The sequence below is a fragment of the Acanthochromis polyacanthus genome, chromosome 2, assembly GCF_021347895.1.
Source record: "Acanthochromis polyacanthus isolate Apoly-LR-REF ecotype Palm Island chromosome 2, KAUST_Apoly_ChrSc, whole genome shotgun sequence".
Lineage (NCBI taxonomy): Eukaryota > Metazoa > Chordata > Actinopteri > Pomacentridae > Acanthochromis > Acanthochromis polyacanthus.
The window spans coordinates 17,286,662-17,314,116 of NC_067114.1; the positions used below are offsets into that span (position 1 = coordinate 17,286,662).

At 40.4% G+C, this 27,455-nt stretch overlaps 1 protein-coding gene and 1 long non-coding RNA gene across 8 annotated transcripts in view; one reads left to right on the forward strand and one right to left on the reverse strand.

Annotated features, from left to right (window-relative positions):
* Positions 1 to 27,455, forward strand: part of LOC127531177 (uncharacterized) — a 387,768-nt gene that overhangs the window by 47,908 nt on the left and 312,405 nt on the right. The window lies entirely within an intron of this gene.
* esrrga (estrogen-related receptor gamma a) overlaps positions 1 to 27,455 on the reverse strand; it is a 155,234-nt gene that overhangs the window by 40,246 nt on the left and 87,533 nt on the right. For 5 of the 7 annotated variants that reach the window (XM_051939893.1, XM_051939886.1, XM_051939877.1 and 2 more), the window contains 3 exons: positions 27,216 to 27,374; positions 13,883 to 14,307; positions 7,600 to 7,728 (listed from right to left, as the gene is read on the reverse strand). In XM_051939893.1, the coding sequence (XP_051795853.1) occupies positions 7,600 to 7,728; positions 13,883 to 14,307; positions 27,216 to 27,373 (712 nt within the window). In that variant the 5' untranslated portion in view covers position 27,374. The remainder of the gene's footprint in view (positions 1 to 7,599; positions 7,729 to 13,882; positions 14,308 to 27,215; positions 27,375 to 27,455) is intronic. The other 2 variants (XM_022201674.2, XM_022201673.2) reach the window with 1 other exon arrangement.

The following is a 27,455-nucleotide window of genomic DNA, read 5'->3' on the forward strand; positions in this document are numbered from 1 at the left end:
ACATTTACGTGTTCAGTGTAACCATGGGGTAAAGTCTAAAGGTTGTGTGTTAAGTAGTGGTAATAGTAAGGGATATGATGAGTCTCCTAAAAATAATGTAAGTCAGTATAATACAAGAAATAAGTGAGGAACAAACATAGTATATGTTATATTGTGCATATGCAGTACTACACAATGACAGCATGAATTGTATTGGCTAGTTTAGGATGCAAAGAAATTCCGTTTGTGTCAAAGTCAAGATTCTTGTTCTGCCTTTTATGGTCTTTATTCTTAAAATGAATAAAATAACTGCAACTTTAAGAAAGAATTATAAAGACAGCATGAAAGGCGTATTGAGGGAGTATTAGGAGGGAAAGTGTGTGTTGTGTTGTGTGCAGTAACATTTGTGTAGACCAAACCAGATCAGAACAACACTGCCTGAGGCAGCGGACAGGTGGCTGTCACTGGTGTGTGAATTTGTGTGTGTGTGTGTGTGTGTGTGTGTGTGTGTGTGTGTGTGTGTGTGTGTGTGTGTGTGTGTGTGAGACCACGAAAGGTCTTTTTTGGTGGCCTTTTTGCTTTTAAGGCTGTGTTAATGTATTTCTTCATGGAACCACAACCAAACTAAGAGAAGGCCAATAATACCTTTGCGAAACATTTTAGTCAAACAATCAGAAATAATCAGTCACTAACTTCTGTCTTCTGCTAAATAAATGGCTATTTCCAGACAGTTAAATACTAAAATCACAATCTGTCTCACTCCTTCCTCTGTAGTTCATTGTACTTCAGTATCTAAATGCAGTTTCTACCTGATACATCTCCTCTCCTCTCCTCTCCTCTCCTCTCCTCTCCTCTCCTCTCCTCTCCTCTCCTCTCCTCTCCTCTCCTCTCCTCTCCTCTCCTCTCCTCTCCTCCAAAAGAAAGTGTACGTGAAAGCGAGCAGGCCACTTAGGCAGATCTCTCGTCACACCGTTTCCATTATCGCTCCTTTCTAGCTGGGATGCAACCAGATGCCACTCGCACACACAAACACTCACACAGACTCATGCAGGACAGACGCTACAGGGCCAGATTTAGCTACAAGTTTCCCATGGGGGAACACCAGACGCCACCAGTTGTCTGGCGCTCCCCTCCTTTGTTTCCCCTCTCCTCTTGTCTCCTCCCCTCTTTCTCCATCATCCACCCTTTTCCTCCTCCAGTCATCCTCTACTTTCATTCTTTTCCCTCCCTCTTCTTGTTTTCTCATCCTATCTATTGAACCCCCAAACTGCTTGTTCCTTGTCATCTGTGTCTATGACTGCATGTGTGTGGAGCAATGAGATTGGATAGCAGTAGTCAAGATCGTTGAGCTGTGAGGAGAGTTATGACGCAAACTGCCAGCTGTATATACACACACACACATGCACACACACACACACACACACACACACACACAAGCAGCAACACTCACACAGACTGGGGCCTTCCACCCGATCTCACTCATTAGGTCTTAGAGGCCGTGGGGAGCATGGCTGAAGTTGGCACTAGCTGGTAATGTGTGTGTGTATATGTGCATGTGTGGGGCATTGTGCCAAGGATTATATTTGCAGTCCGTGGACTTGTCCCTCTAGTCGTCTACCATCTGAATCCAGCTGGCCATTTATGACATTATAGAGATGGAAGCTTTGGTTTTGGATTCAGCACATTCTGTCTGTTTAACCACGATTCATCAGACGTGCCATCATCAAAGCCACTGCTGTAAGGGAGCAAATCTGTCAATATGAGCATATGTACAGTATACACGCCTACTGAATATTGCTGGCTCCTGGATTGGGTGTCTGTGCCAAAGCCTTTCATGTTCAAATGTCTGATCTGTGTTTTGTATTCTGTCCATGACAATTCTACGCATTACTGCTGATGCTGAGTCTATTATGTCTGTCTTGCTTTGCCATTTGTGTGTGGATGGAAAACATGACATCTACAGCGTTATTGCCATTGCTTGTTTATGGATTTTCAAATTGTCATAAAAGTGAAATGAAAATTCCTTCTGAGGTTGGCATTTGCTAAAAAATGTCTCTCCATTTTTTTTTATAATTCATCTCATTTTTTTTACCTGCAATTATACTCTCGTTCCCTCACTCTCCATTTCCTTCTCTCTAGGCAGATTTAAGTCCCGCCCCTGTGACCTTTTGGTCTTCAGCTGACGCATCATTATGACCTCATTAAAAATGGACAGACAGCCATTGCCAGAGGGGTAGTTCTCATAATATAATCAGGCTTTTTAATTGCCTTGCTCCAGAAATTAGCTGCTACATATTGGTGGGTGTGCACCCCGTGTTTGTTCCTGCCTTCAGTTTATCCCCTGCTCGTTTACTCCTCTCCCCCTCACACAGTGGTGGGTGAGAAAATCCGATATTCCACCTGGACACGACTGCGTGCAAGTGTATTCACACGACCAGGTGTGTGTTTAAGGGAACTTGTAAAGAAAGAGCTCCACTCTGAGTTGGTTTACTGACCCCCTGGCCTCTTGTTCTCCCCTCTTTCTCCATCTCACACACACACACGTGCTTCCTTGCTGCCTCACTTGCTCTTCATCTCACCCTCTCTGTCTCCCAGGGCGACAAAGCTAATTTGAGGCAGATCTTGCCCTAAGGGGTAAACTACAGCATCCACACACACACACTACTACATGTCCTCCTCCACCCTCCACCCTTACCACTTTATCTTCACCTTTCTCCCGTGAGCTAGCCCCTGACAACCACAGTTAGCCCTGATGCTAACTGATCTAGCCACTTACCATTATCATCTATGCAATTCTGCAGCAACAATGCTTTCGCCCAGTAGGGCAGCACAAAACACAGCAGGTAATGTTCCTGTAAGAGCGTTTTTTGTGTGTGCGGGATTGATTGCCTAATGTGATAAAATGCTCAGCCAGGTAGTGTAACAATGTCCTTTGTCATATTACACACTGGTCTATACAAAGCTGTATGTTACATTTTTTTCACTGTAAAATGGTGAAAAGATATTCAAAAATACCTGACTAATCAAGATACATATACATCATTTCTTTTCTTCAGAAAAATGCTATAGCAAAACGGATGTAGTATTTCACAATGTTTCTCGATATTGTAAGTTTTTTTTTGTATGTCTTAGATACAAGAAAAAATGTTATCCTAATTTGATTTAATTCTGATTCTCTATGGGTATGATTTCTGATCAGATAAGCTCTTTGACTGAATTTTCAAGTAATCTGATCTAACATTGATGGATTCTAATCGCTTTGAGTTGAGGATCCATTTCCAGACTTTTAATTAACGGGATATTTGAGTAGATCTTTAGTACAAGTTCTTTAAATATAACAATTAAGTATATACTATAAGCTAAAGCCTTCAACAGAATAAAACTTAGGTGAGGAAAACCATTTAGCTGTTTTATATAAAACTGTTGACCATTTCAAATTTCCTTTGGATTCAAGAGAATTAAAAAAAGGAAATAAAAGAAAATGTATGTATCAATTTTCCAAATGACCTTTATTCATATGTAGAGTAGGACCCCCTGTATTAAATTCACTCCTGCACAACAAATGGGGTGGCTGTGGACTGTCATGTTGATATATAGATATGTGAGCCAACGTGTGTGTGCATGATATATGTGTGTATATCGGGCAGTAGCGGCAACAAAAGGAAGCTATTTGTTTGCCTGCTCAGGTCAGAAACATACAAACACATGTCCCTTAGCTGTATGGCCGCAAACATATCGCACATTCCTAAATAAAACAAGTGGATTGATATTTTATTTTTATTTTTTTATGTTGATAAAAGTTCCCGTCAGTGTCTATGCTTATGTCTCTAGCTTCTCATTGATAAACAAAGTTGAGCTAAGAAGAGTATTTTTAACTATTACATTGATAGTAAATTATAATTATAGATACTCTCTGGTATATAAAAAAAACAACTCGTGTGACTTGATAGACAAGGCTGATGTGGTTTTTGTGTGGAGTAGGAGGATGCAGTCTAAGCTGTGTAAACTGTGAGACCGTTGGAGCTGCCAATAATACATGCTACTACACGAGTATGTGTGTGTTTGTGACCACATACACACATGTGGGACAAAACAGGAGATGAGGCATGGGTTCTGCCTATGTCGGATCAACTGGGAGAACAAACGCTACGGCAGCAGCTTCTCGAAAGTGTGTGTGTGTGTGTGTGTGTGTGTGTGTGTGTGTGTCTTTTTGAGAGTGTGCAAAAAAAAGAAAGAAAAAAGAGAAGGCGAGAGAGACAGAGATTAACATTACTTTACAGAAAAGTAAAAGTTGGATTTCCGGCAGTGATAATTATGGACTCGAAAACTCAAAATGAAAAGTTTTGTTCCCTTTAACATTTCTGTTGCTGTCTGCAAAACTGAGAGAAAAAATAAAGAAGATGGTAACAATCTCCAGTTTAGCTGTAATAGTGGCATGATGTACATTGTTGGTACCAGCTTGTAATTCATAAGATTTTGTCACAATTTTTGCAACACATTATGAAATGTTTTTAGTTCGGTGTTAATTTATAATCAAGCTAATCTTTTTAGGAAGCACCATGATGTTTATAAAGTCAGACTTTTATGTTCATGAATTATTTGTCATTAATTTTGATTGCATGGATGAAATTAATAAATAAAATACTAATATTTTTCCTTAGAAATGCGATAGCTTCAGGCAGGGACATTACAGTGCTGACAGGATACAGAGAGCAGCGAGTGACGAACACAATGGATGGATCAAAGACATAAAAGAAGCATCAGAAACTGTACAATAATACAGAGTGGGAGAACTGTAGAGAGAGATGGAGACAGAAATGGATGGAGGGAGGGCCAGCAGGCATCGGCCCAGGCACGCTCCCTGACCACTGTGAGGAAGGGGGCGCAGGCCAGGTCTCCCATCAATTACAACCTTGACCCTCCTCTCTTCTCCTTTCTCTCTCTCACACACTTTCTGCTTCATTCAACCATCCTCCCCCTGCCTCTCATCCTCCCTTGGTCCCTCTCCTCTGCTCCTATAAATCAATCTCTTCTCCCTCCCTGCCTCCCTCCCTTCCCCTAGGTTTCTCCCACCTTCCCCCTCCCTCTACCCTTCTTTCTCTCTATCAGCCCTCCTCTTCATCCCTTGCCACTCCTCTCCCTCCTTTCATCGCTGGAAGTGCAGTGGGAGTAGAAAGGTCAGAGGTGGGCAGACAAGAGGGAGAGAAAGAGGCAAAAGGCAACGAGGGAGTGTGAAAATGAGAGAGTGAGTGTATTTAATCAAAGCGGTGTGGGGGCAGATAATATCTCTTGTTTTTTTTCTTACCTCTCTTTATTACTAAACAACTGCTGAGTGTCACAATTCTTCTGTGATTTCCATCTTCATCTCATTTGGGTAAAGTAAAACAAGGGTTTAGCCAGTGACTCAAAGCGGATCTTTGTGTGAGTGCATGACTTCATATAAAGTATTCTACAGTATCTAGCTTGTGCATTTGGATGAAAGAGGTATTTGTACAGAGGAAAAGCAAGGAAGAAGAGGAATCAGTATAAAATGACACAGTGAAAAAGCACAACATAGGGAAACACAGGTGTAAACGCACATGCAGATGAAACTGTAAGTGGTACAAAGATATAGAAGTGTGAAGGCAATAGGAGGCCCATAATGCAAAAAGTAATAATCACAAAATACTATATGTTGAAGGAGTATTAACAATTTCTAATACACGTTACATGTAGCATTGTTCAGCATCAGTAATTCACTATCATGCTTTTGTGAATAAATCTGATATCTTTAAATTAAAACCAATTTTTTTCAAACTTTAAAATTTTCAAGTTTAAAACAATTACACTACGTTTCGACAGATGGCTAGCGTGCTTCTGTGGCATACACTTTGTTTAAGTTCCTCAAACTTAAGAAATATTTCTTTAAAGCCTTCCTCCTGAAACAGTACAGTGTCCCCCTGTACTATTAAATTTTAAGGTAGAACTAACAGGTTTACGCACAACACTTTGAACCCAAAGGGATATGCTATAAAATGCTGTGTTGAGGCTGATAAAAGTTGCATATCTCATCAACAATGGCCAGGGGCCCATTCTCCGTATGTTGCTTATAAGACCCAAGATCACCTAGCTGATCTAAGATCTGCTAGTTCTGGTTATGTTAATATGGTTTGTTCAGTTCTTTGAACCTTATTCATAATTTAATTTAAAATGCTTAATTCACTCATCTGAGTTGACTGCATGCTCTCATGACATTTGAGCATGGAAACCTTGATCAACAACTCTGTGACTGGAGGGAAGACAAAAGAAAATGCCTCAAATTTGTACCGAAGCAGAGCAAGAGCTTCTGCTATAGGAATTTGGTGTGATGATTCGCAGCAAAGGTAATACTGTAAAAGAAAGGAAAGGTGGCAAAAATGGCAGACAAATTAAACAAGCGTCATCAGCATATGTTGCTCAACATATATACAAAACAAGTTTGTAGGACGGCTTTCTTTCATCTACGTAATGTTGTAAAAATCAGGAACATAATGTCTTAGAGTGATGCTGAGAAACTAGTCCATGCATTTATAACTTCTAGGCTACTGTATTGTGATAGTATTGGACTACTGTAATTCCTTATTATCAGGATGTCCCAATAGTTCTCTTAAAAACCTCCAGCTGATACAAAATGCAGCAGCCAGAGTTCTGACAGAAACCAGTAACAGAGATTATATTTCTCCCATATTAGCTTCTCTCCATTGGCTCCCTGTAAAATCTAGGATAGAATTTAAAATCCTGCTTCTATACATATAAAACTCTTAATGACCAAGCTCCATTGTATCTTAAAGACCTTATTGTATGATATCATCCTAACAGAGCCCTTTGCTCTCGTACTTGTGGTTCCCAGATTTTTCCAGAAGCAGAATAGGAGGCAGAATCTTCAATTATCAGCTCCTCTGTTGTGGAATCAGGTCCCAGCTTGGGTTCGGGAGGCAGACACCCTCTCTACTTTTAAGATTCAAACTTTACTATTTGATAAAGCTTAGTGAAATGCTCATCATGTGCTTTTCTACAACAAAACAAGAAAAGGAAATAACTCATATTACAGTATCAGAGGCAGTGACAGGAAATGTTGTCACTGCTGCCAGTTGGTCCAGTTTATGGGGTGCTATTAAATTGGGCTACATGTGTGAATTGTTCCCTCCTGACTTAAGCAGTACCTCTCTACAATTAATGAGTCAATGTATGGTGAAGGATCTTGATGACTGTGCAGTTTTCTCTCCACCTAAAATGTTCTTCCATTTACCAATGCACCAATTGCAATCGGCTTCCCCTGCAAAAATGGCGATAGGTTAAATGATTGGGCAGATTTCCTGAAATGATTCCATTTAATCTGGTTTACACTGAGGAATCCTGGGTAGATCTGACCTTAAAGATATGTTGCCAACAACTGTTTCAAAAAACCAAGAAATCCATGATCACACAAAATCATCATCAATTTAATTCAGATAAAATGTTAATCCACGGTTGAGCAACAGGCCTCTGGTCTGTTTTAAGTTGATACAATACTAACTGAAAATTACTGTCAGGTATAGTACATCTAATAGACTTTAAAATGCCACATGTAGCACAGTTAACAGAGAAAGATAAGGAAGAGACCTTTTCCCTTACCCTCCCTCAGCATGCCCACAGTCAGACACTTCATGAAGCGGCAGGCCTGGCACGACTTGCGTCTCCTCTTGGTGATCTCACACTCATTGGTGGCTGGACAGCTGTATTCAATGTTGCCTGTGGCATGTAGACATGTTGGAGGAAGACAGAAAGAAAGGTTTCATTTCAGATAAATACATACACAGAAAGGCAGTCAGACAACATGTTTCAGACAGCAGTGTGAAGGACCTACCGATAAACATAGACAAAGGGACAAAAACATAACTACAGTGTATTCTAATACAGACTGATTAATTATCGCAGACAAAATGTATGCAGTTAAATACAATATAAATGAATGAATATGGACTAGGTTACCTTGATCTTGACTTCTGACATTTAACTGGCCCTTGATTTTACATTAAGTTTTATATCAATGCATAAAATAGACATAAAAGTGTATTTGTGTATGAGTCTATTAAAGCGACTTGCCGGTGTTAAGTGACAATATAGAGTATCTACATGTTAACAGCTGAGATTGCGTGACTAGGTGGAGGACAGGCCATGAGAGTCAAATGCAAATCTGATGCTAAGATTATTAACTCAAGTAAGTCTATTAACTTCACAACTCTGGCCAACAAAAACAACACCATAAGTGTGAGCCTAATACCACTTTTGAGTGTCTATTTCCTCTCTCTGTGGGTAATTTACTTCCGAACTAAGATATTTAATTTACGTTAACACATTCAACATCTGAAGTTCTCTCCTCATTGTTTTATACCATGTTTAGCATTTTTATATCTTCCTACTACTATAATGCCATGTCCTTTGTCCTCTGTATTTTTCAACCTTTGCATTTTATGCCAAAATGAACATTTTCTTACTATCTGCTGTGCCAAATACCACTGCTCTCATTTCTTTTTATCGTTCCCTCTTTTATTAGTTTTCTCATTTTCAGCTTCACTCTCCTCCATTTCTACTCATTTCCTCCACTTAGCAATTTGCTTCCCCCCAGTTCAGAGGAAAGCACATTTATGGATTTGCTGCAACAGTTAAGACTGTTACCGAATTCTCCACATTGTTTCTATGTTCAGAAAGGTTCACATTTGAAACAAAGAAAAAACATTTCTCTTCTCCCATGCCCACCTGACAACAACATTACCCCAGTAAGCCAATACATCTCCCACTGAAACAGAGTAAACAGTGATTACTATTGACTGCTGCTGTGGAGAGGATGTTTTCTCATTACTGGGCTGATTAAGGGGCTAGTTAGCTCGGAAAAAGGCTAAATGCACAAACACTTCTTAATAGGCAACAAGACACCCATTAATTGGCCTTGTTAGTTAAAGTAAAGGCTAAACATGCTAAATGCTCAAGGAATCCTTACAGTCTAATGGACAGTACTGATGGGACGAGTTTCCTCATACCAAACCTTTACATACTGATGATACAGGAGAAGCAGATTAATTCTGCAATTAAGAGAGACACTCACTTAGCAGTAAGGCTAAATGTGCTAATGACATGGAATCTGCATGGGTTAATGGGTAGTCAGTAAAAGGGTTTGTTATTCACGCAAGCCCCGCTAAATGGAAAACTGCAGTAAGGACTCACTTACAGGGTTAGTACTCCTAAGACTAAACATGTTTAACCCTTTGTGAGAAAAAAAAAAAGCGATACATGCTGAGTGCTACTCTGGAAGTGGGTGTTAACAGGAAACAATAACAACATCCTTTACAATTAGTTGTTGAATAAAGTGACACCCATGACAGAAATAACTAATTTGTGAAACTTCAGTTTTTAGTGCCACTGCTAAAAAGTTAGCATCTGCAAGTGCAGTGGACCAAAATACTTAAATATTTGTGTAAAGGGTAGTTACAATCTAATAACACATTTTCAAAGGTGTTGGGTATACATACAACAGGCCTAAGTATCACAAGGCATGATTTAGAAATATGCAACCTATGTGTCACCTTGCTCTTTCTGTTCACAGACAGACACAAATGTTGGGCTTCAGAGTGCCTATATAGGGCACAAATTAGAATAGAATGGTTTTGTGTCAGAATGCCATTGTTGTCTTCACATGTGTGTCTTTATTTCTGTCTTTATGTGTCTTATTGTGCACTGGGTTGAGCGTAGACCAGAGAGGTTCTTGGAGGCTCCTGTGTGTACCGGGTGGGCTTGTAGGTGTGTGTGTTTGTGTGAAAGAGGGGGATATATGAGGGCCTTAAATCCCCTGCAATCTCCTTTGAGATGTGTGCATTTGTCCACCTGCTGCATGACAATTGACCACTATTGTACAGACTGTGTAATATGAATGTTAGTATGTTTTGGCCTTCCGTCCTCTTTGTGCTGCATCTCTTTTTGCCTCTCTAAACGCTATAACTATAACCCCCTCTTCTATGTATTTTTCTGTCTTTGTACCATGGCTTCTCGCATGACTGTTTTAACTGGAAAGCATCTGAGCCACATTTGAGTCCAACACACTGCAACTGCCACACATGGTATGCTCTTAGTTCAGGATACCTCCTATAACTCTGCATCAAATTATGTAAATATGCAATTATGTATTTGCACATTTAAAACTATTACCATTGTGGAACATGTTTATCTATACAGGAATCTTAACGGCATTATGAACAGAGGGTTTTATTTATACATCCTAAAACATTTCCTTCTCTGTTGAGCATCCCTCCACTCATTTTCACTGTATCATTCAGTCATTTCTTTGCTCTACATCACTGTAGTGTACATGACTTCCTCTTTCTTGCTCTCATCCACCTTTCTTTTTAACTCTTATTGCCTCTCTCTTTCAATTTCATTGCCCCGTACCTCCCTCTCCCATACTTTGCCTTCCTCCTCACTCCCCTTTATCCCCCTCTCTCAATAAGGGAGTGATAGATGCAGGTTGTCAGGTGTCGCTGGACTGACGCCACAGAAACAGCAGCTGCCAGAGCCACTTCCTCCACGCAGCGACACACACACGCACAGCCACACCAGTGCACACATATCACTAATTCCTTCCTACATCCAAGTGACCAGTCCAGCCTTTACCTTCTTTCCCTGTTCTAGCATTACTTGTCTCAACTTATTGTTCACCTGCATCTCTCCTCTCCTCTCCTCTCCTCTCCTCTCCTCTCCTCTCCTCTCCTCTCCTCTCCTCTCCTCTCCTCTCCTCTCCTCTCCTCTCCTCTCCTCTCCTCTCCTCTCCTCTCCCGCCCCATGCTCTCCTCCCTGTCCAGCTGGAGGTGTTTTTTTGGTGATTACCTGCGGTTTTATTGGCTAATGGGTTGAAACATACCAATATGTCTGCCGCTGCCCATCTGAGGCTGGCCCTGCTTTCCTGCCAGGACACACACACTAACACACAACCACACATAAACAGGAGTATGTGCACAGACGTGCACATAAACTTGCACCCATTTACACTGGGATGAACACACACACAGAGACACATAGCCCACACACAGACGCACAACATCCACACTGTCAGGGGATGAGTTTGCCGTGTGTGATAGCCAAAGATAATATCATGACCCATTTGTTCCAGTGGATCCAAGAATGCTCAGTTTGCATCCAAATAAACATTAACAGTGGAACGGTAGCACCGACACTGACAAAAGTAACTGAAGTCTCTTTGTAAAGATTCAAAGCACGAGATTCAGTGTAGTAGATTTTCACACTGAAGTGTTAAGTTGCATTGACTGAAGCTTGTAGAAGTGTAAATTTCCGAATTTCATGTTAACTTTGATTTAAAAAGCACCACAACAATGGCTATAATTTGGTTAACAAAGTCAATAATACCTCGATGAAAATGTCTTTCTAAATTGAGTGGCAATTCCAATTTAGTATATTTTTTTCTCTCTGTATTTCTCCGGTGGTTTCATTTTCAGTACAGCCTACTGTTTATCTCCTCACCAAACTGATGTTCCATCACAACCTTATGTGACAATGACCATGTGACTATTTGTTCCAAAGTCTTTATCCATGACCTCCAACTTTCACTTTCCTCATGTGCAACATATCCACAACAGGAGAGGGAAGGATTACAAATACACCTGAAAATGAAGACACCAGACAGAGAGACAGAGCTTTGTTTTTAAGCTACTGAAGGTCATACTCAAAGAAGGCCCTACTGTCAACATAGCATCATATCTATATGTTCTCCGGGGTTTTATATTTAATCTGCACCTGTGTCCTAACCTAGGTAACCTTTAACAAGCCGTGTAGATGAAATGAGGCATGTGGAATTGGTTAACTATTTGACACCACGGCTATGACAGATGAATTAGGGGTTAAACCTATACACAGAATGATTAAAAGGTCATGTGTGTGACGGTCTATTTATGTGTGTTGGGGTCCATGTTTGAATGTGACTCTACGAGTTTGTGTTTGTGTGTGTGTGTGTGTGTGTGTGTGTGCAGGTTTCTGCCTTTATCTCTGCATGTGTGTGCTCCAATCTATTTGTCAGGATTGCACTGTGTCGTGATCTCATCCCAAAATAAACACATACAGGTCATCTCTAGGTAGTGGTGACCATCTAGTGAATGTAAGACTTCCTAGCCCTCCCCATTTTCCTGTCTGTCTCTGTCTCTGGGGCTTTACTGGGAAAGCTGCTTATCGGAGGCAAAAGAAAGCAGCGACAGATAGGTGGATGGATGGAAAGGCAGATAGATGAATCCTGTCTGATATGACTGACTGACTGACTGACTGACTCAATGGATCGATGACGGCCGGCTGGCTGACTGGTAGCTTGGTTATTGCAGTGGCAGACTAACTGACAAGAGGGCTGTCCTGCTGACTGATGACCTGACTACCTATTTGAAAAAAACTTGAACATATCAGAAAAGATTATTACTCAAATCAAAAGTCCTCAAAGGTTTATCACTTGCTGACCGCCTATTCTAAATTTGAAAAGTGTCATGGTGGTCCGAACATAAAACATAATGACTGTCTGACCTAAAATTGTTTCATGGACTTATGGCTTCTAGGTAATCAAAAGAAAAGGATTGGTGAGATTGTATATATTTGTTGTTGTTGACAAATATCATTAAAACATCAAAACCAACAATGGACTGATTCTATCAATATAATTTGTCTTAATCTTCTGTGCATTTGTTAACCTCTAGTCAACATACACTTTATTACTGTCATTAATACCTGCTAGCACATAAAAGCACTATATTAAAAACCTATACTGGCCAATTTTTAGTGTACAAAGGTAAATGAAGAACGTAATGGTGATCAAGCTAAGAGCTGAGTATTAATTGAATACCCTCAAAATCTGTGGAGCATAGTTGAAATACTCGTGCACTTCCTGGGCTACTTCTAGCCCTAACAAGAGACGAGCAAAGGATTACTGGACCTAATTCCTGGTACTCTTCTCATCATGTGGATTATTGCTCTATCCCTTCTCTACTCTACCCCCTAACCTGAACTGTTGACCCCCAGAAATGACCTCTGACCTTACTTTAACACTGCGTTATCTGCTAGACAACAGGCTTATAGCTAACACTCTCATTGTGAAGCATAAGCAGCTAGACCTGCGCATGCAAATACCACCAGTAAATTATTCTTTGCTGTTTATGGACAAGCGGTCAAGGTTGAAGGTGAAAGTAGGGTTGATGTTTGAAAGTTGACTATTTCTATATGTGAGTGTGTGGACGTGCATGCAAGATGGCTAGAGAAATGGTGAAAGAGAAAGAAAAATAGGCTGCGTGGGCGTCCTGGTGGCTCACTTAGCAGACAGAGGAGGAGACACGTGCCTTATAAAAATCTGGGTTTATATGTGGCCTGGGGCTGTCATCATATGTCCTGGATTTAGCTTAGGTGTATATGCATGTGTGAGTGCCTTTCGATGTGTCTGTGCACATCGAAAGGCACTTTCGATTTTATTTGAAATTCAAAGAAAAAGTACAAATATTTATGTCACCACACTCAGGTTTTAGGTGCTCTATGTGCAGTCTGAAACGTTGCACATTTCTAAGAAGCCTATTTAGTTCAATATGCAGAGGATTATGCTTACCTTCAGCCTCTGACCTAGTGCCTCTGCAAACAACCCTGTAATGCGTTCTTGTGATGTCTCTATGGTCTTTTTAATGTACGATCATAACTTCATGAATGCAAAATTGGAATAAATTAAAGTAACAGCTTTTCGCAAAAACAATCTCAAACAACACAGACGTCCACGTGTTCTGTTACAGACTCTCAGGGCAAAATTGAGATAGAGAGACATGACAGAGACAGAAATGCAGACAACAAACATCAAGATAATTGAAGACAAATGGAAACCAACCTTGAATGGTGCGTTTGAAGAAGGCCTTGCAGGCCTCACAGGATGCCACTCCATAGTGGTAGCCTGACGCAATGTCCCCACACACCAGACACAACCTCTTGGGCATGGAATTCAACATGTACTCGCACTTAATTTGCGAATCTTCCCCAATAGTTGACGAACAGTCCTCATAACGCTTTGATCCAGGACCACCAGCAGGTCCGAGGGGCCCTGCATTGGAGCCATAAAGGCTTGGGGAGTCTAAGCCGTTGGGGTGGCCGTTCATTGTGGATGAGTATGAGCCCGAGGCGTCACTGGAGCCACCAGGGGAGTGATGGTTTAGACTGTCAGTCAGGGAGGCAGGACTAGACGGTTCAGTCTTTATATAAGAGGACGGACAATTGGATTCTAGGTGTCGCTCCTTACTGGACATTCTGCAGAGAAGCCTGTGGAAGTGAGACAGGGACAAATAGAAGAAGAGGAAGAAAAGCATTACAATAACATGCTTGTAAGATGGATATTTATCAAGAAAGTAATACAGAGTAAGAAGAGAAAAATGAAGGAGACAGTGAGGTAAAGTAAAATAATGTTTAATCAAGTTATGGCAATCTTTATTTCATTGTCATGTTTCCTCACTGTCACCTTCTATGTTTGACTTCTGCTCTTTCATATAGTCACATTCAAGATAAATTACTGAAAAGGTGTGCAAAGACAGAGAGTAAAAGTCCTAAATTCAAAAACAGATTGTGGTTTATTAAAGAAACCATGCGTAAGAGAGTAGCAGAGAGGCATCTATAGCACCACATCGTCACACAAACACATTCACATGCTCGGGGCCGAGGTCATCCGTCACTCTCCAGTCAATAGCAGCTTGTTCTACATGAAGGTAATCAGTAAGCAGCCCCTCTGCTGCTCAGTCATCCCGTAGACAGCCCGTACACACAGAGACAGATTCATACATGGTCATATTCAAGCACAGAGACAAATGCCGTTGAAGAAGTTAGTCGTAATCGTACAATGCAGAATATTATGTGTATAAAAACACAAACAAAAAAATCTGAAATCAGTGCCAAAGTATCACTGTCATCCTCTCCTCATCTCTTGTTCTGTTTCTCCCTTCCTATGTTCTACCTCCTTTCCTTTCTCCCTTGCTCCTCTCCTGCTTTTCCTGCCTCCTATCCCTAAGGAGGCTGACTGGTGCCTTGTTAATGGCAGTTGTAATTAACAGCTATCTTCTCTCTGTCCGTATCTTCCCATCCTTCCCTTTGTCTACCTTACTATCTATCTGCCTGTCTCCCTATCACTTCCTTTTCACTGCCATCTCTCTCTCTCTTCCTCTATCTCTGCCCACTCTCTTTCTCTTCCTCCACGCATTACTACTCTCTGTCCCTCTAACCCTGCCCTCCCTCCCTTCGCTGTCTTTTCATTGTTAAAGGCAGAAAGCACAAAAGGGGTTTTTAATTAAGGCAGGATGCTGCTAAACGAGGGGCTTCTAAAGTCCAGTCGGCCTGTAAAAGATCCCCGTTCTACAGGGACCCATAAAACACAGACAGCGTCTTGACGGAGAATGGAGAGCTGCTCGGGTGGGGGAATGAAGAATGGATATAGACAGGAAAACAGATAGGCAGACAGGCAAACCCAGACAAAATGCTAAAGCAAAAGCCAGACAAAATGAGAGAAAAAAAGTTGCAGGAGCTCCATTGACTGATGATAGGCAACTGACAACAGTTTTGGATCAAATTGTTTGGTTTCTAATGTGCAGCAGCGCTTTAATGTGTTTGATGTGCAGAAAGATGAGACAAAGCTGTTCCTCTCGTCCTCTCACCAAACCTACAAATGCACCGTAAGGAAAAAAACACTCCTTTCCCAAAAGTGCTGTGCTTTTTTTTTCTTTTTCTTGAGTCAATTTTTCCTTTCATAAAGTGATGTGACATTTATGATGTAGAATACTTTGGCCTTTTTCACCCTTTCCATCATATATTTTATTCCCTCCACCTCTTCTTCCCTCCCCTCCCTGCAGGTTCTTCTAATTCAGTGACTCCATTAATCGTGGCTTTGTGGTATTCACCAATGTCTATAAATCCATTTATCTGATGCTAAGGTGGGCCCTTAGTTTGGAGTGAGAGGGACATTGTGAGAAAGGTTTGGACACAAATCAAGGAAGAGGAGAAACGATAAAAAGGGACAGAGAGTGTCAATGTAGGGATGCAGAAGAAAAGAAAGAGGTGCATATAAGCTGCTGGAATAAGCAAAAAAGAAAAAAATGTAAATGGGGAAAAAGAGTGATGAGAAGGAAAGAGATCACACAGGGCTGTCCATGTTCTAGCAGAGGGAGGGAAAACACAGTGGTGACAGAAAAAAGAGAGTAGACCCATTTAAGTAGATGATGTGATGGTGATGATTTAATCTCTCCTTTTTCACTCTTTATGCTCTTTTGTGCCCCCTCCTTTCGACCGTCAATCCCTCTGAGTACCATTAAGTGAAAGAGTTTAAGTGCCAAAAGATCTCAGGCGCTTTTTTCCTTCTCTCTCAAATTCTCATCTATCTATCTTTCCATTCACCATCCTGGTCTCTTCTCCCTCTCTTCCCCTCTGTCGTGTCTTTTTCTCCCTCTTTTCTTGGTGCTCTCTCGCTCTCTCTCTCTGCTTATAAATGAAAAATAATGGCAGTCGAAGGGGGAGGAATAAAAAGAATAAAAAAGAAGACATGCGTGCAGAGGAGAGGAGTAGAGGGAAGAAGATTAAGAAATCACAGCCAGTGTGCTGTGCAGAGCGAGAGGTTGAATGCATTTATGTATGTATGTTATCAGTATAATTATGGTGCTATGTAGCGACGGCTCAGTGCTGAAAGAGCAGTCTTATTGTGCCTGTCTGCTCTTCAGATGAGTGCGAAGAGAGAAAGAAGTGGTTGGGTTTCTTTTGTAAAACAAATGCTTTATGTTTTTATGTGTTTAAAGAAATTTATATAAAGTGGAAAAGGCTTGAATGTGTTTCTTTCTCTTTTCATATACTCACAGGGGGCTCAAAGACGCAAAGAAGAGCAGAAATCAGATTTTACTATTAGCTGTTTTGGTTAATTCTGTTACAGAAAATGGTATTACATTTCATTTTCTTCATGCCTTTACATTTGGAAATGGAAAAATAGCTTATTAAAACATGGTGATGAAGTCAAATAATTAGCAAGTAAGCTGATTGTTACATTTTTTACAACTGAAAGTGTTCAAAATTCTTTGTTCCCAAATTGTCCTAAATTATTACAATCTATCACCAAAAGTTTTACTAGATTTCATGGAAAAAAAGTATTTACTTTGTTAACCTGTCAAATATTTTGTGTAAATTCTTGGAAAAATTTGGGCAAGTTTTGACCTGACACAACAAAAGTAAACATAAAAAAGGCTCACTAGTGAATGCATTCATACAAAGGTATTTTTTCTGGAGTGACAAATTTATTTTTCAACTCTAAAACAATAAATAATAGTTCCATAATAAAAAAAGCAATCTTTTGTAGTAAGTACTGAAAAGTGATTGATTTTAGTGTATAGATTTCTATTTCAGGATTAAAGCCATTGAAAAACCTGACCACGCACACAGTGTTTGTGACGTCAGCTTCAAACTAAAAAAAGTTGCTTAATTCTTGCAGTCATTGAATAAATGGTGGGACTATTTACAGTATGTGTCACTTACTGTGGGACAAGACACACACCGACACACACCAGAAAGATTACCATTTTTCCTTGTCTCCATTTCCAAGTCGATCCCTGTCATTTTCTCTTCCTTCTTATTTCCTTTTTCATTTCTCACTTCTTGAAGGAACGCACAATGACTCATGAAAGAGAGACAAATATGTGAAGACATGGAGAGAAGGAGGAGGAGAAAAAAAACAGAACGGTGCATGTGAAAAAAGAAAGAGAAAGGGAGAAAGAAAGAAAAAAGAAAGTCTTCTTTTCTGCGTGTTTTGAAGGAAGGTGGGCCACTTTAGTATGACAAGCTGTCATTAGAGCGGTGGGCTGATGCAGTGGCCTGACAACTGGCAGGGACAAACATACAATCATCGTATTAGAGCAACTACTCTCTGCCTCACTCTGTGTCTCTGTGGTGTTTGCTGTGCTCTCCCTCAGTCTGTGTTTCTATGTGCACTCGCACTCTTTTATTATATACAATCTTTGTACAACTGCCTCGCTAGATGGCAGCCATAAACACAAACTGATCCTCAAATAACTCCTAACTGTTTTTACCCACCCCCTCTGGGTTAAAGAAGCCAAGAACGGAGAGGAGATGAGAAAAGAAAAGAGTTCTACAACTGCCTTTTTAGTCATTGAAATATATTCTTGCCACTACTAAATCAAACACGTCTCATTTGTTCATAGCCTGCCTTGTTTGACCTGTTTGGAGTCTTTGGTCAGTGCTGTCATATAAAAGTGCTATGATAGCAAATACAAATGGCCAAACAGCAAAACAGTATCACTGAATGCAAAGAATTTGTGCATGAAATCTAAGAGGCAATATGTGCAGCCAGAATGCTAAAAGACATTGCATTAATTTACATTAATATGAAATCTGCTTTTAAACTGTTCGTTATTCCATTAAAAACAAACCAGCTGCATTTGACAACACCTTGATGAACCTCAGTGTAAAGGAATGAAGCCTCTTACTGCCCTAACGATATTTTCAAAAGCAAATTCCTATGAAAAACACTAAAACTGAGAGAGAGGAATAAGAGGAAAGATGAAAAAACAGAGAGGAAGAAGAAGTGGTACCAATAGAGACAGAAAAGGGAGAAGTGCTGACAATGTAGCTACCACGGGTTGGCTAATACCTTTCCATCACACCAAGCATTGTGCTCTCAATGCTGATAAGAACACACAGTCCAATAAGCAAAAAGGAAAAAAAAAAGAGAAAGAGAGAGAAAACCTTACACAATTCTATCTAGATGATACTGGCAATGCTTTGCAAGGGAGAGAAAGTGAAGGAAGGATGGTAGACATAAAAGAAAAAAACACTGAATTAAAGAATGGAGTAAGGAGGGGAATAGGAGCAAAATGCATTTACATTTCGATAGTCAAATGAACAGAATGATTTCATCAATAGACTGAATTGCTTTTTCAGCCCTCACACTCTTCTGTTTGTTTTTCTTTCTTTGCTCCATTTCTCTCTCTATTTTAAACACTCTTCTATCTGTGAAGGGTTGTTGAACTGCTTGTCAGCTTGTTAGTTTGATACAGTAGTGAGTGTGCACAAAAACACATGCAAGCTTGACTTGTTAACTGCACGCATCAATTCAAAAGGAGCAGGTTGCTGTTGTTGCTGTTAAACAATTACAGCAAGGACACATTTTCCTTTTTCTGGTGGCCGAAACCGACAAGCAAACACACACACCCTTACGCAAAAAACCTGGTGTGTGTAATTTCCTGTGCAGTTTTTGCGTTGAGCGTGTGTTTATACATGCGAATTATGCACGATGACTGCATAGTTAAGAGGCAGAGAAATGGATCTCAGGAGAAAAACTAAGTCTGAATGATTCTGTGAAATGCTGGTGTGGGTCTATGTGTGTGGGTGAGTTTAGCTCCACAGAATCACAGTGTGTCAATGATTATAGTTGTTTTCAGGGACAAAAATGAATAAAAAAATAAAAAATAAAAAACTCCAGCAGCGACAGTCAATCTAAACCACTCTCCCTCCTACTGGGCTTTCTCTCGCCTTCTCGTTCCTGCTCTCTTTGGGTCTCAATCTCTCTCTCACTGTCGTTGTTTCTACTTCTCACACACAGACACCCTCTATCATTGCTTCTCTCTCTTGCTGGTGCATCCACACCCCGTCACACACACCACCTTACACCCCACTCAAGCGCGTGCACACACACACACACACACACACACACACACACACACCCACACACACACACACCAGGGAGCAGATCAATTGTTACAGTGTTAGTCGGGCAGGAAACCTGTAATTCACTTCATTGGCTGCAGAATAAACCCCTGATTACATACAATCAATGTGATAATGGCTAAAACACATTCTGCCCAATGGGCTGTTGGGCTGTAAAGACTGGCAGAGAAGAGGAAATGCGAGTGTGTGTCTATATTCCTGTGTACGTGTGTGTGTGTGAGAGAGTTTAGACACTATAACTCCTTCTAGGTATGAATCTTAATGTGACAAACAAAGACACAGTATTCACACACAGTTCACAAACACACATACAGGTGTGAAATGAACTGGGTGAGATTTACAGAGGCACACTAGTGGGGCTAAAGCTGTTATAATGTGTCCTGGGGTTTGTAAAGTTTACACACACACACACACACACACACACACACACACACACACACACACACACACACACACACACACACACACACACACACACACACACACACACACACTAGATGTGAATGGATAAACAGTGGGAGGCAGCACATGCAGGGCAATCTCAGCCAAACACTATTGATTAAGAATTATGCACTTTTCAAACTGCAAACTATTCAGGATTTTCATGTTGAGTCTGGTTCTATCAATACTTTTCGGGTATCTTCAATCGTCACAGTGCTGATGAAACAATTCCAAGCGCCTTCTCCTCCCCTTTCTGATTCTCCCCTATTCCCTCCTTTAGTTCCAAGAATTTGGAAGAATTTTTTTCCTTCTTTAGTCCAACTTTGTCCTAAGTGGTTTTGTGTGAAGCATGATTTAGATGCGAGAGTCCTGCTGTGTTGGTGTGGTTATTTAAGTGGAAAGATACGAAGAGGGTGAACCTGTTCAGGGCAGTGCACCGCTAACCTGCTGTGTGTGTGTGTGTGTGTGTGTGTGTGTGTGTGTGTGTGTGTGTGTGTGTGTGTGTGTGTGTGTGTGTGTGTGTGTGTGTGTGTGTGTGTGTGTGTGTCAGATGGGAATCTTGATGATTTAGGTCATTTTCTTGCGGAGCAGTAGCCGATAAGTGTGTTGCTGCCAGGCACTATCTTTGTCACCACGTCTCTCTCTCTTTCCTTACCTTTCCCTTTGCCTCTCTTTCCCCCTCCTTTATCTGCTGTGTGTCATTGTATTTGTAAGGGTAGTTGTCTACAGTAAGAACAGTGCTTCAAAGCTCACCTTCATCCAGTGTGCAACATATCAGTTAACACAAACCATCTGTTAACGATATTTAAATATTTATTTGCTGAATAAACAAATGCTTAATCTGCTGCCAATAAGATTTCTATTTCAATTTTGTGGTATTTAGGGACTTCCGCAGACTAATATGCATACTGTATTCTTGTAATGACCTCTAGCCTTTTACTGAGCAGGAAGAAAAGTGGAAATCAATGAAATTCCAGAATGCATCCTTTGTTAGGTAAACCTGTGATAGAAGATGCAGGATGTGGTGGTTGATTAATTCTTTTTATGAAAATATGCAATCAACAGCATATGCATACATGTTTTATTTGTTTAAACAATATGCACAGTCTATCTGATGCAAGTGAATGCATCTGCATACTGCTTATTCACATGATGTTGTTTGTGGTGGGAAGTAAAGGATACAAATTGTTGTTTGCCTCCTTATAAAAGAAAGGTCAATGATCAAGGTTAGCATTCTTCTCTCTTTTTATTTTTTTGTGTATGTGTGGATTATAGTGTTATCGCTTAGCATTAGGTGTGCCTTTCCAAACACTTACTGACACTTGCTGCTGTCAATGACACACATGCATTGTAACTCACACCCAAGTGCACATATGCACACATTCAGGCATTTTTGTACTATGAGTTGTACGGCTCTCCTGCTCCTTCAGAGACAGACAGAGACCTGGGAAAGGTGCTGTATCAAATGAAATTCCGGAGAAGTCTAATAAAAAAAAAGTGTTTAAAAAAACAAAATATGCCCCATCGGATTAAAAGCACATTTTATTAAGCAGATGGTGAAAGAGGATTTCCACTCTAGTAAATATGACAGGGCTTTCAAATGTGACATGGGAGGCAGAGGTAGAGAGAGGGGTGGGGAGGACAAGAGAAAGAGACAGGGAGAGAATGGGGAAAGAGCGCAATGCTGCAAAAAAGAGGAAAGACAGAAAGAGGAAGTGTGTGTGAGAAAACGAGGGGGAAAGTGGAATGAATAAGAAAAAGAAATCTGGGAGAGGAGAGGAGAGGAGAGGAGAGGAGAGGAGAGGAGAGGAGACATAAGTGAGTAGAGCGTCAAAGCTGCATTCTTTAAGCAGATCAGATTTGGGGAAATTGGGCTGTCACTACAGGATTGTGATGATTTACACCTATCCATCACAGGGAGAGCGAGCGAAGCAGAGCCAGAGTATGTACAATAATGCACAGCAGCTGTACAAATAGAGGAAATCCATCCTAAACAGGTGCCATTCACTGCTTACTTTTCCATTTTCAATTTAATATTCTACAAATAATACATCTAGAAACAAATCTCACACTATATAAAGATTATTAATATATATATAATAGAGATCCAGCCAGTTCATTACTTTTACTATATGATTACATGGTGCTGTGAGTCACAAAATGAAAGCAAAAGCAATACATTATGATCTGAAATATATTTAATTTCCCCCAGACGTTAACCAAATATATTTAATAAGAATCTGAAAGTAAGATCCAACCATGTAAACACATTTTACAACGGCCCATTCTGACCTGCCACAAGCTGCTGTTGACACTCTTCTCCTCAGCCTCCTCGCCTGATCTTCCCTCTCTTTCCCCCCATGCCCTCGTTCCTCCCCCTCTCCCTCCCGTCACTGCTGGCTGATGCACCTTACAGCCTCGCTCTTGGACCATCTGTTAGGGAATCTAATTCACATCCAGTCATAATCAGGTTTGCTGGAGTGCCCACTGTCTCTGCCCATCTCTGTCTCTCTGTCTGTCTCTGCCTGCCTCTTTCTGTCTATTTTATTTTCTGTCTTTGATTGTCAGTTGTTACTTTTACCATTTTTCTCCTCTCTCTCCTCTGTGCTATTAGAATGTTCATGTCAGCCTGTCTACATTTAATTTAGTGTATTTGGTTATATCAATAACATCTTCCTCTTTAGTTCTCCATCCTGCGCATTCATTTTCATTCAGCAAATTAGAAATGTAAATTACAAAACCGGCATGTGTGCATGAACTCCAACAGCAGCAACAAAACGTTTTTCATCCAATCTTTGTCAAGAAATTTGTTTTTAGGTTTCTGAACAATTTAGTTGTATTTTAGTTCATCAGCATAAGGAGTCTAAGCACTATTCCCTTCACTTCCATATGCTTTAAAATGTTTTCCTAAACCTTTCAAGAAACTCCTCATCTTTAAGAAGTCATTCAAATTACAAAGATTTAACTGCTGTTTCAGCAATTTGATGGTAAAATAATTACATATAAGCATCAAGTGACATTGCTTTGAAAAACAGAGGTGCTGCATTTACACCAGATCTTAATTGTATGTGTTTATGTGTGTGTATATGTGCGTGTTTGTCCATGATTGAGAATAAGGCGTGCTGAGGTGAAGGGGGTGGAAGTTAATGAGAGGTGAGTGTCTGAAACCCTCTCTCTCTTTCGCTCTCTCACTTGCTCTCTCTGCTCCTGCAGTAATCCTCTTCTATAAATCTGCAATCCAATCAGCGTTGTACACACACACACACACACACACACACACACACACACACACACACACACACACACACACACACACACACACACACACACACACACACACACACACACACACACACACAGAGCTGTTGGGAGGCCCATCTGTGTGTTAAGGCAATCTGCTTTATCATTATGATTACATTGGGCTCAGTTTACAGCAAAGTGTGTGTGTGTGTGTTCAAGCGCATCCTCACTGCCTGACATTAATCACATTCCCATGGTTTGATGGCCTAAATAAAAAGAGGAATAATATTGTTGCTGTCCAATGAAAACGGAGGATCTCCAAAAACACATTAGGAATTTCTTCACAATTCAGAAAACTTTTGATTTGAGAGAAGGCTCCAGGAAACAAAGCAAATGAAAGTTTTTCATACAGTTTTATATAAAAGTTACGGTTACTTTGTGATATGAAAATGGATTGTTATTTTAAGTGATAAATTTAAAAAAAATGTTAATCTGTGAATCTATAATAATTCACATGTCATGCACGTGTGTGTGTGTGCGTGTGCGTGTGTGTGTGCGTTTTAGAGAGAGAGAGAGAGAGAGAGAGAGAGAGGGAGAGCGTGTATATAAATTTGCAACTAAATCCCATCAACGCAATCAGATGTCAGGTATCCTCACGAATTGTTCATGTGATTTTATAGCGTGTGTGTGTGTGTGTGTGTGTGTGTGTGTGTGTGTGTGTGTGTGTGTGTGTGTGTGTGTGTGTGTGTGTGTGTGTGTGTGTGTGTGTGATAATGTGCTCTTTCAGCTGCGTATGTATCTGAAAATATCTTGTGTACGTGGGTGTGTTGAGGTAGTTTCAGCTCTGGTAAGGTGAGTTTATATCTACATTTTCACTATTTAACATCTATTTAGCTTCAGGGCCTCCTGAAAAATAACAAGAAGCTGAATTTTTGTTGTGATTAAAATTATTATTACTCATGTATTATCTCAGCAGAGGTGATGATATAGAATCTGAAGTTGTCAAATTCAGCATATATTTTTATTGTTATTATGATTGCCCAACTGGGGAATACCATTGTGTCATATCAGAGGCTTGGTGCTGTTTTGGCAGGGGAATTATCTGTTACATATCAGTGGCAGTTAGGTGGACCTTGGTCCAAAACTTGAACCAATGCAGGGGAAATAATGCTCCCCACCTGGGAGTGTAGTGTGCGTGTGCGTGTGTGCAAATGCAGTGTGTGACTTTAAGCCATGGCGTGACTCCCCAGCCCCTGGCAAACCTTTACACCTCTCATCACCAGATTTCATTGTCTGCCAACATACACACACACATATGCACAGATAACTCACATTGTGCTACTAACACTCCTCTTGGTGATTGGCTGAGCGTCTGCGTGAGAATGGCCTGCCAGACCTTTAATTGGCTTGACCCAGGCTAACCCTAAAATCCTATTGGACTAAGACTTCCCAGTCTACAGTGCATACACACACAGAGACAGATATACAGACGCACAGACACACACGCAGACATACACACTTGAAGGGCTTTGCAAAAGCCTAACAATGCACTGATCAATAGTGTTCTAATAGGCTGGCCCATAATACAACAATGATAACATCATAAATGACAGTAACATTCATTAAGATAATCATATCTGTCAGTGAGATCATGCAGCACAATACTGTTCAGCCACAAAAGCTAATATCCAAAGAGAAGATGTGAAAAAAGTGTCGAGCAACAAAAAACAAAGTTTTGTAACTCCAGTTTACTGTTAAACTGGCATCTAATAATGTCAGTTGAAATTACTATCAGAGATTAGTTGAGTGTCAGGTGAGAAAATATAAAAAAATATAATTACAGATCGCACTGCATATGCAAGCGTGATCCTGATTTTAGAGAGAACACATACTTACTAGAACAGTTTTGCAATTTGGGAATGTTTTTTTCCAAAGAAACTTTCAATAATTATGACACAGAAAGGGAAAATGGTAGAGAGGGAGCGAGTATATGGAGAGAGAGAACGTGTCTGTATTTCATGCGTCACGTGTTTCCTCTGTTTAAATATGAAACAAGCAGCATATTTACAGTTTATGTTACAAAAACGGACCAATGTAGGCCTTAGTACAAGCTTCCCCCAAGAACACAAACTTAGAACTGGTAAAGTGAAATTTCACATTAGCTGAAGCTTTTCCTGCTTTTGGTATTTTTGTAGATGACATGGGGGAATGACTGCAAGCGTAAAGCAGAATGTCCTCAAATCAAATAATCTGATAATAAGCCAGTGCACTACAATGCAGTTGCACTACTGAGGTGCCCTTGAGCCAGAGATAGAACTCACATTTCTTTTGATACTCTATAAATACTGTGAAAACACCATATAAGTAAGATAGATGAAAGAAAAATAAATTAGAGGTAGACTTTTGTATAACTGTATTATTTTAATTTCTACAGCATTAGTTTATTTAGTTATATGTTTTTTGTTTCCAGCTTGCTTAAAATGAACATTGTTCATCAAACGTTTCCTGAAATGTGAGATAAATAGAAAGCGGAGGTCAAATTTTGGACTGGGCCGTACTATGGGAAACTCCTTCTCAATGCTGATTGTGAATGACGATCAGAGAAAACTAATATCATGTGTAATAACACGGAATCTAGAGAAGGTGGATTAAAAATGCAAACAAAAAAAACCCCAAAACTAACTCATTTAAAAATAGGAGAAAAAACACACTGTTCAACCAGCTTTGTTCCTGGCTACAGCTTACAAGATTTTAAAGAAGTTTTGTCTCTTGCACATACTGACACAAACACAGTTAAAGGGAAACTTCGTTTTTTTTCAACCTGGGGTCTGTTTTCATGTCATTTCATACATGTGAGTGATGGAGAAATGAATTTTCGACATAGCTCCAGTATTTAGCCAGGCAGGAAGCTTAGCAGCTCAGCTAGCAGCTCAGCTAGCGAAAAGTATGGGGCAACTTGCCCCCCGCGTCAAAGTCCACCCTAACGTGCTTTTTTTCCCACGCTGACCGGATCGGATAGTCTCAACGAGTGTCCCACAACATACTAGAGATGAGAAGTGAACGAAAACCTCCACATTACCTGGCGATCGCTCTTTGTTTTGGTCTGTATCCAAATCTCAGGACGCTGGAACGCAAATCTCGTTCCAAAATCGCGCGATAGCTCGAGCTATCGCCGGTCAGTGTGGGGAAAAAAAAAAGCACGTTAGGGTGGACTTTGACGCGGGGGGCCACTTGCCCCATACTTTTCACTAGCTGAGCTGTTAGCTGAGCTGCTAAGCTGCCTGCCTGGCTAAATACTGGAGCTATGTTGAAAATTCATTTCACCATCACTCACATGTATGAAATGACATATGAAAACAGACCCCAGGTTGAAACAAACCGAAGTTCCCCTTTAAATCAGTAAAAAGGTTGATCTAATAAAACGTTTCAGTCGAAAGTGCAAAATACAAGGAAATATTAGGACATAAATACATGCAAACACACAGACACACACACACACACGCTCACAGAGTCTCTCTTCTTGCATTTGAATCATGTACAATCTCAGTACATTGTCTCAAACACAGATGTATACTGTCCACTAAAAATAATGGCTGTTGTCTTTTCAAAACACTTCCCCTTTCTTTTCTTTTATAAGAATGTGATAGAGGTCAAGTAGGACATTTGTGTGAAATTGAACTTAACAGATTCAAAGATTCTCAGTCATTTTTCATTTGTGTATATCACTCTGCCTCTCTTTCCCTCTATTTTGTGTCTTTGGTCGTCTTGTCATCCTGTCTTACCTGGGGTTGTAGAGGGCATGTGCGTCTCTCATGTGGTTGGCCTCCAGTGGATCGTAGCTCTGGTGCATCCTCCAGGCGCCAGCGCCGCATTTACCATAAGTTGACTTGGAATTATCTTCACTGCTGCTGTTCACCAATGGCCCCTTCGATAAGTTCATTCTGTAGGTAGCGACAAAGGGAGGACAAAAGGTTGGCAGTGAATTAAACTAGAAAAACAGCAGGTGGGAAAGTGAAGCTGAG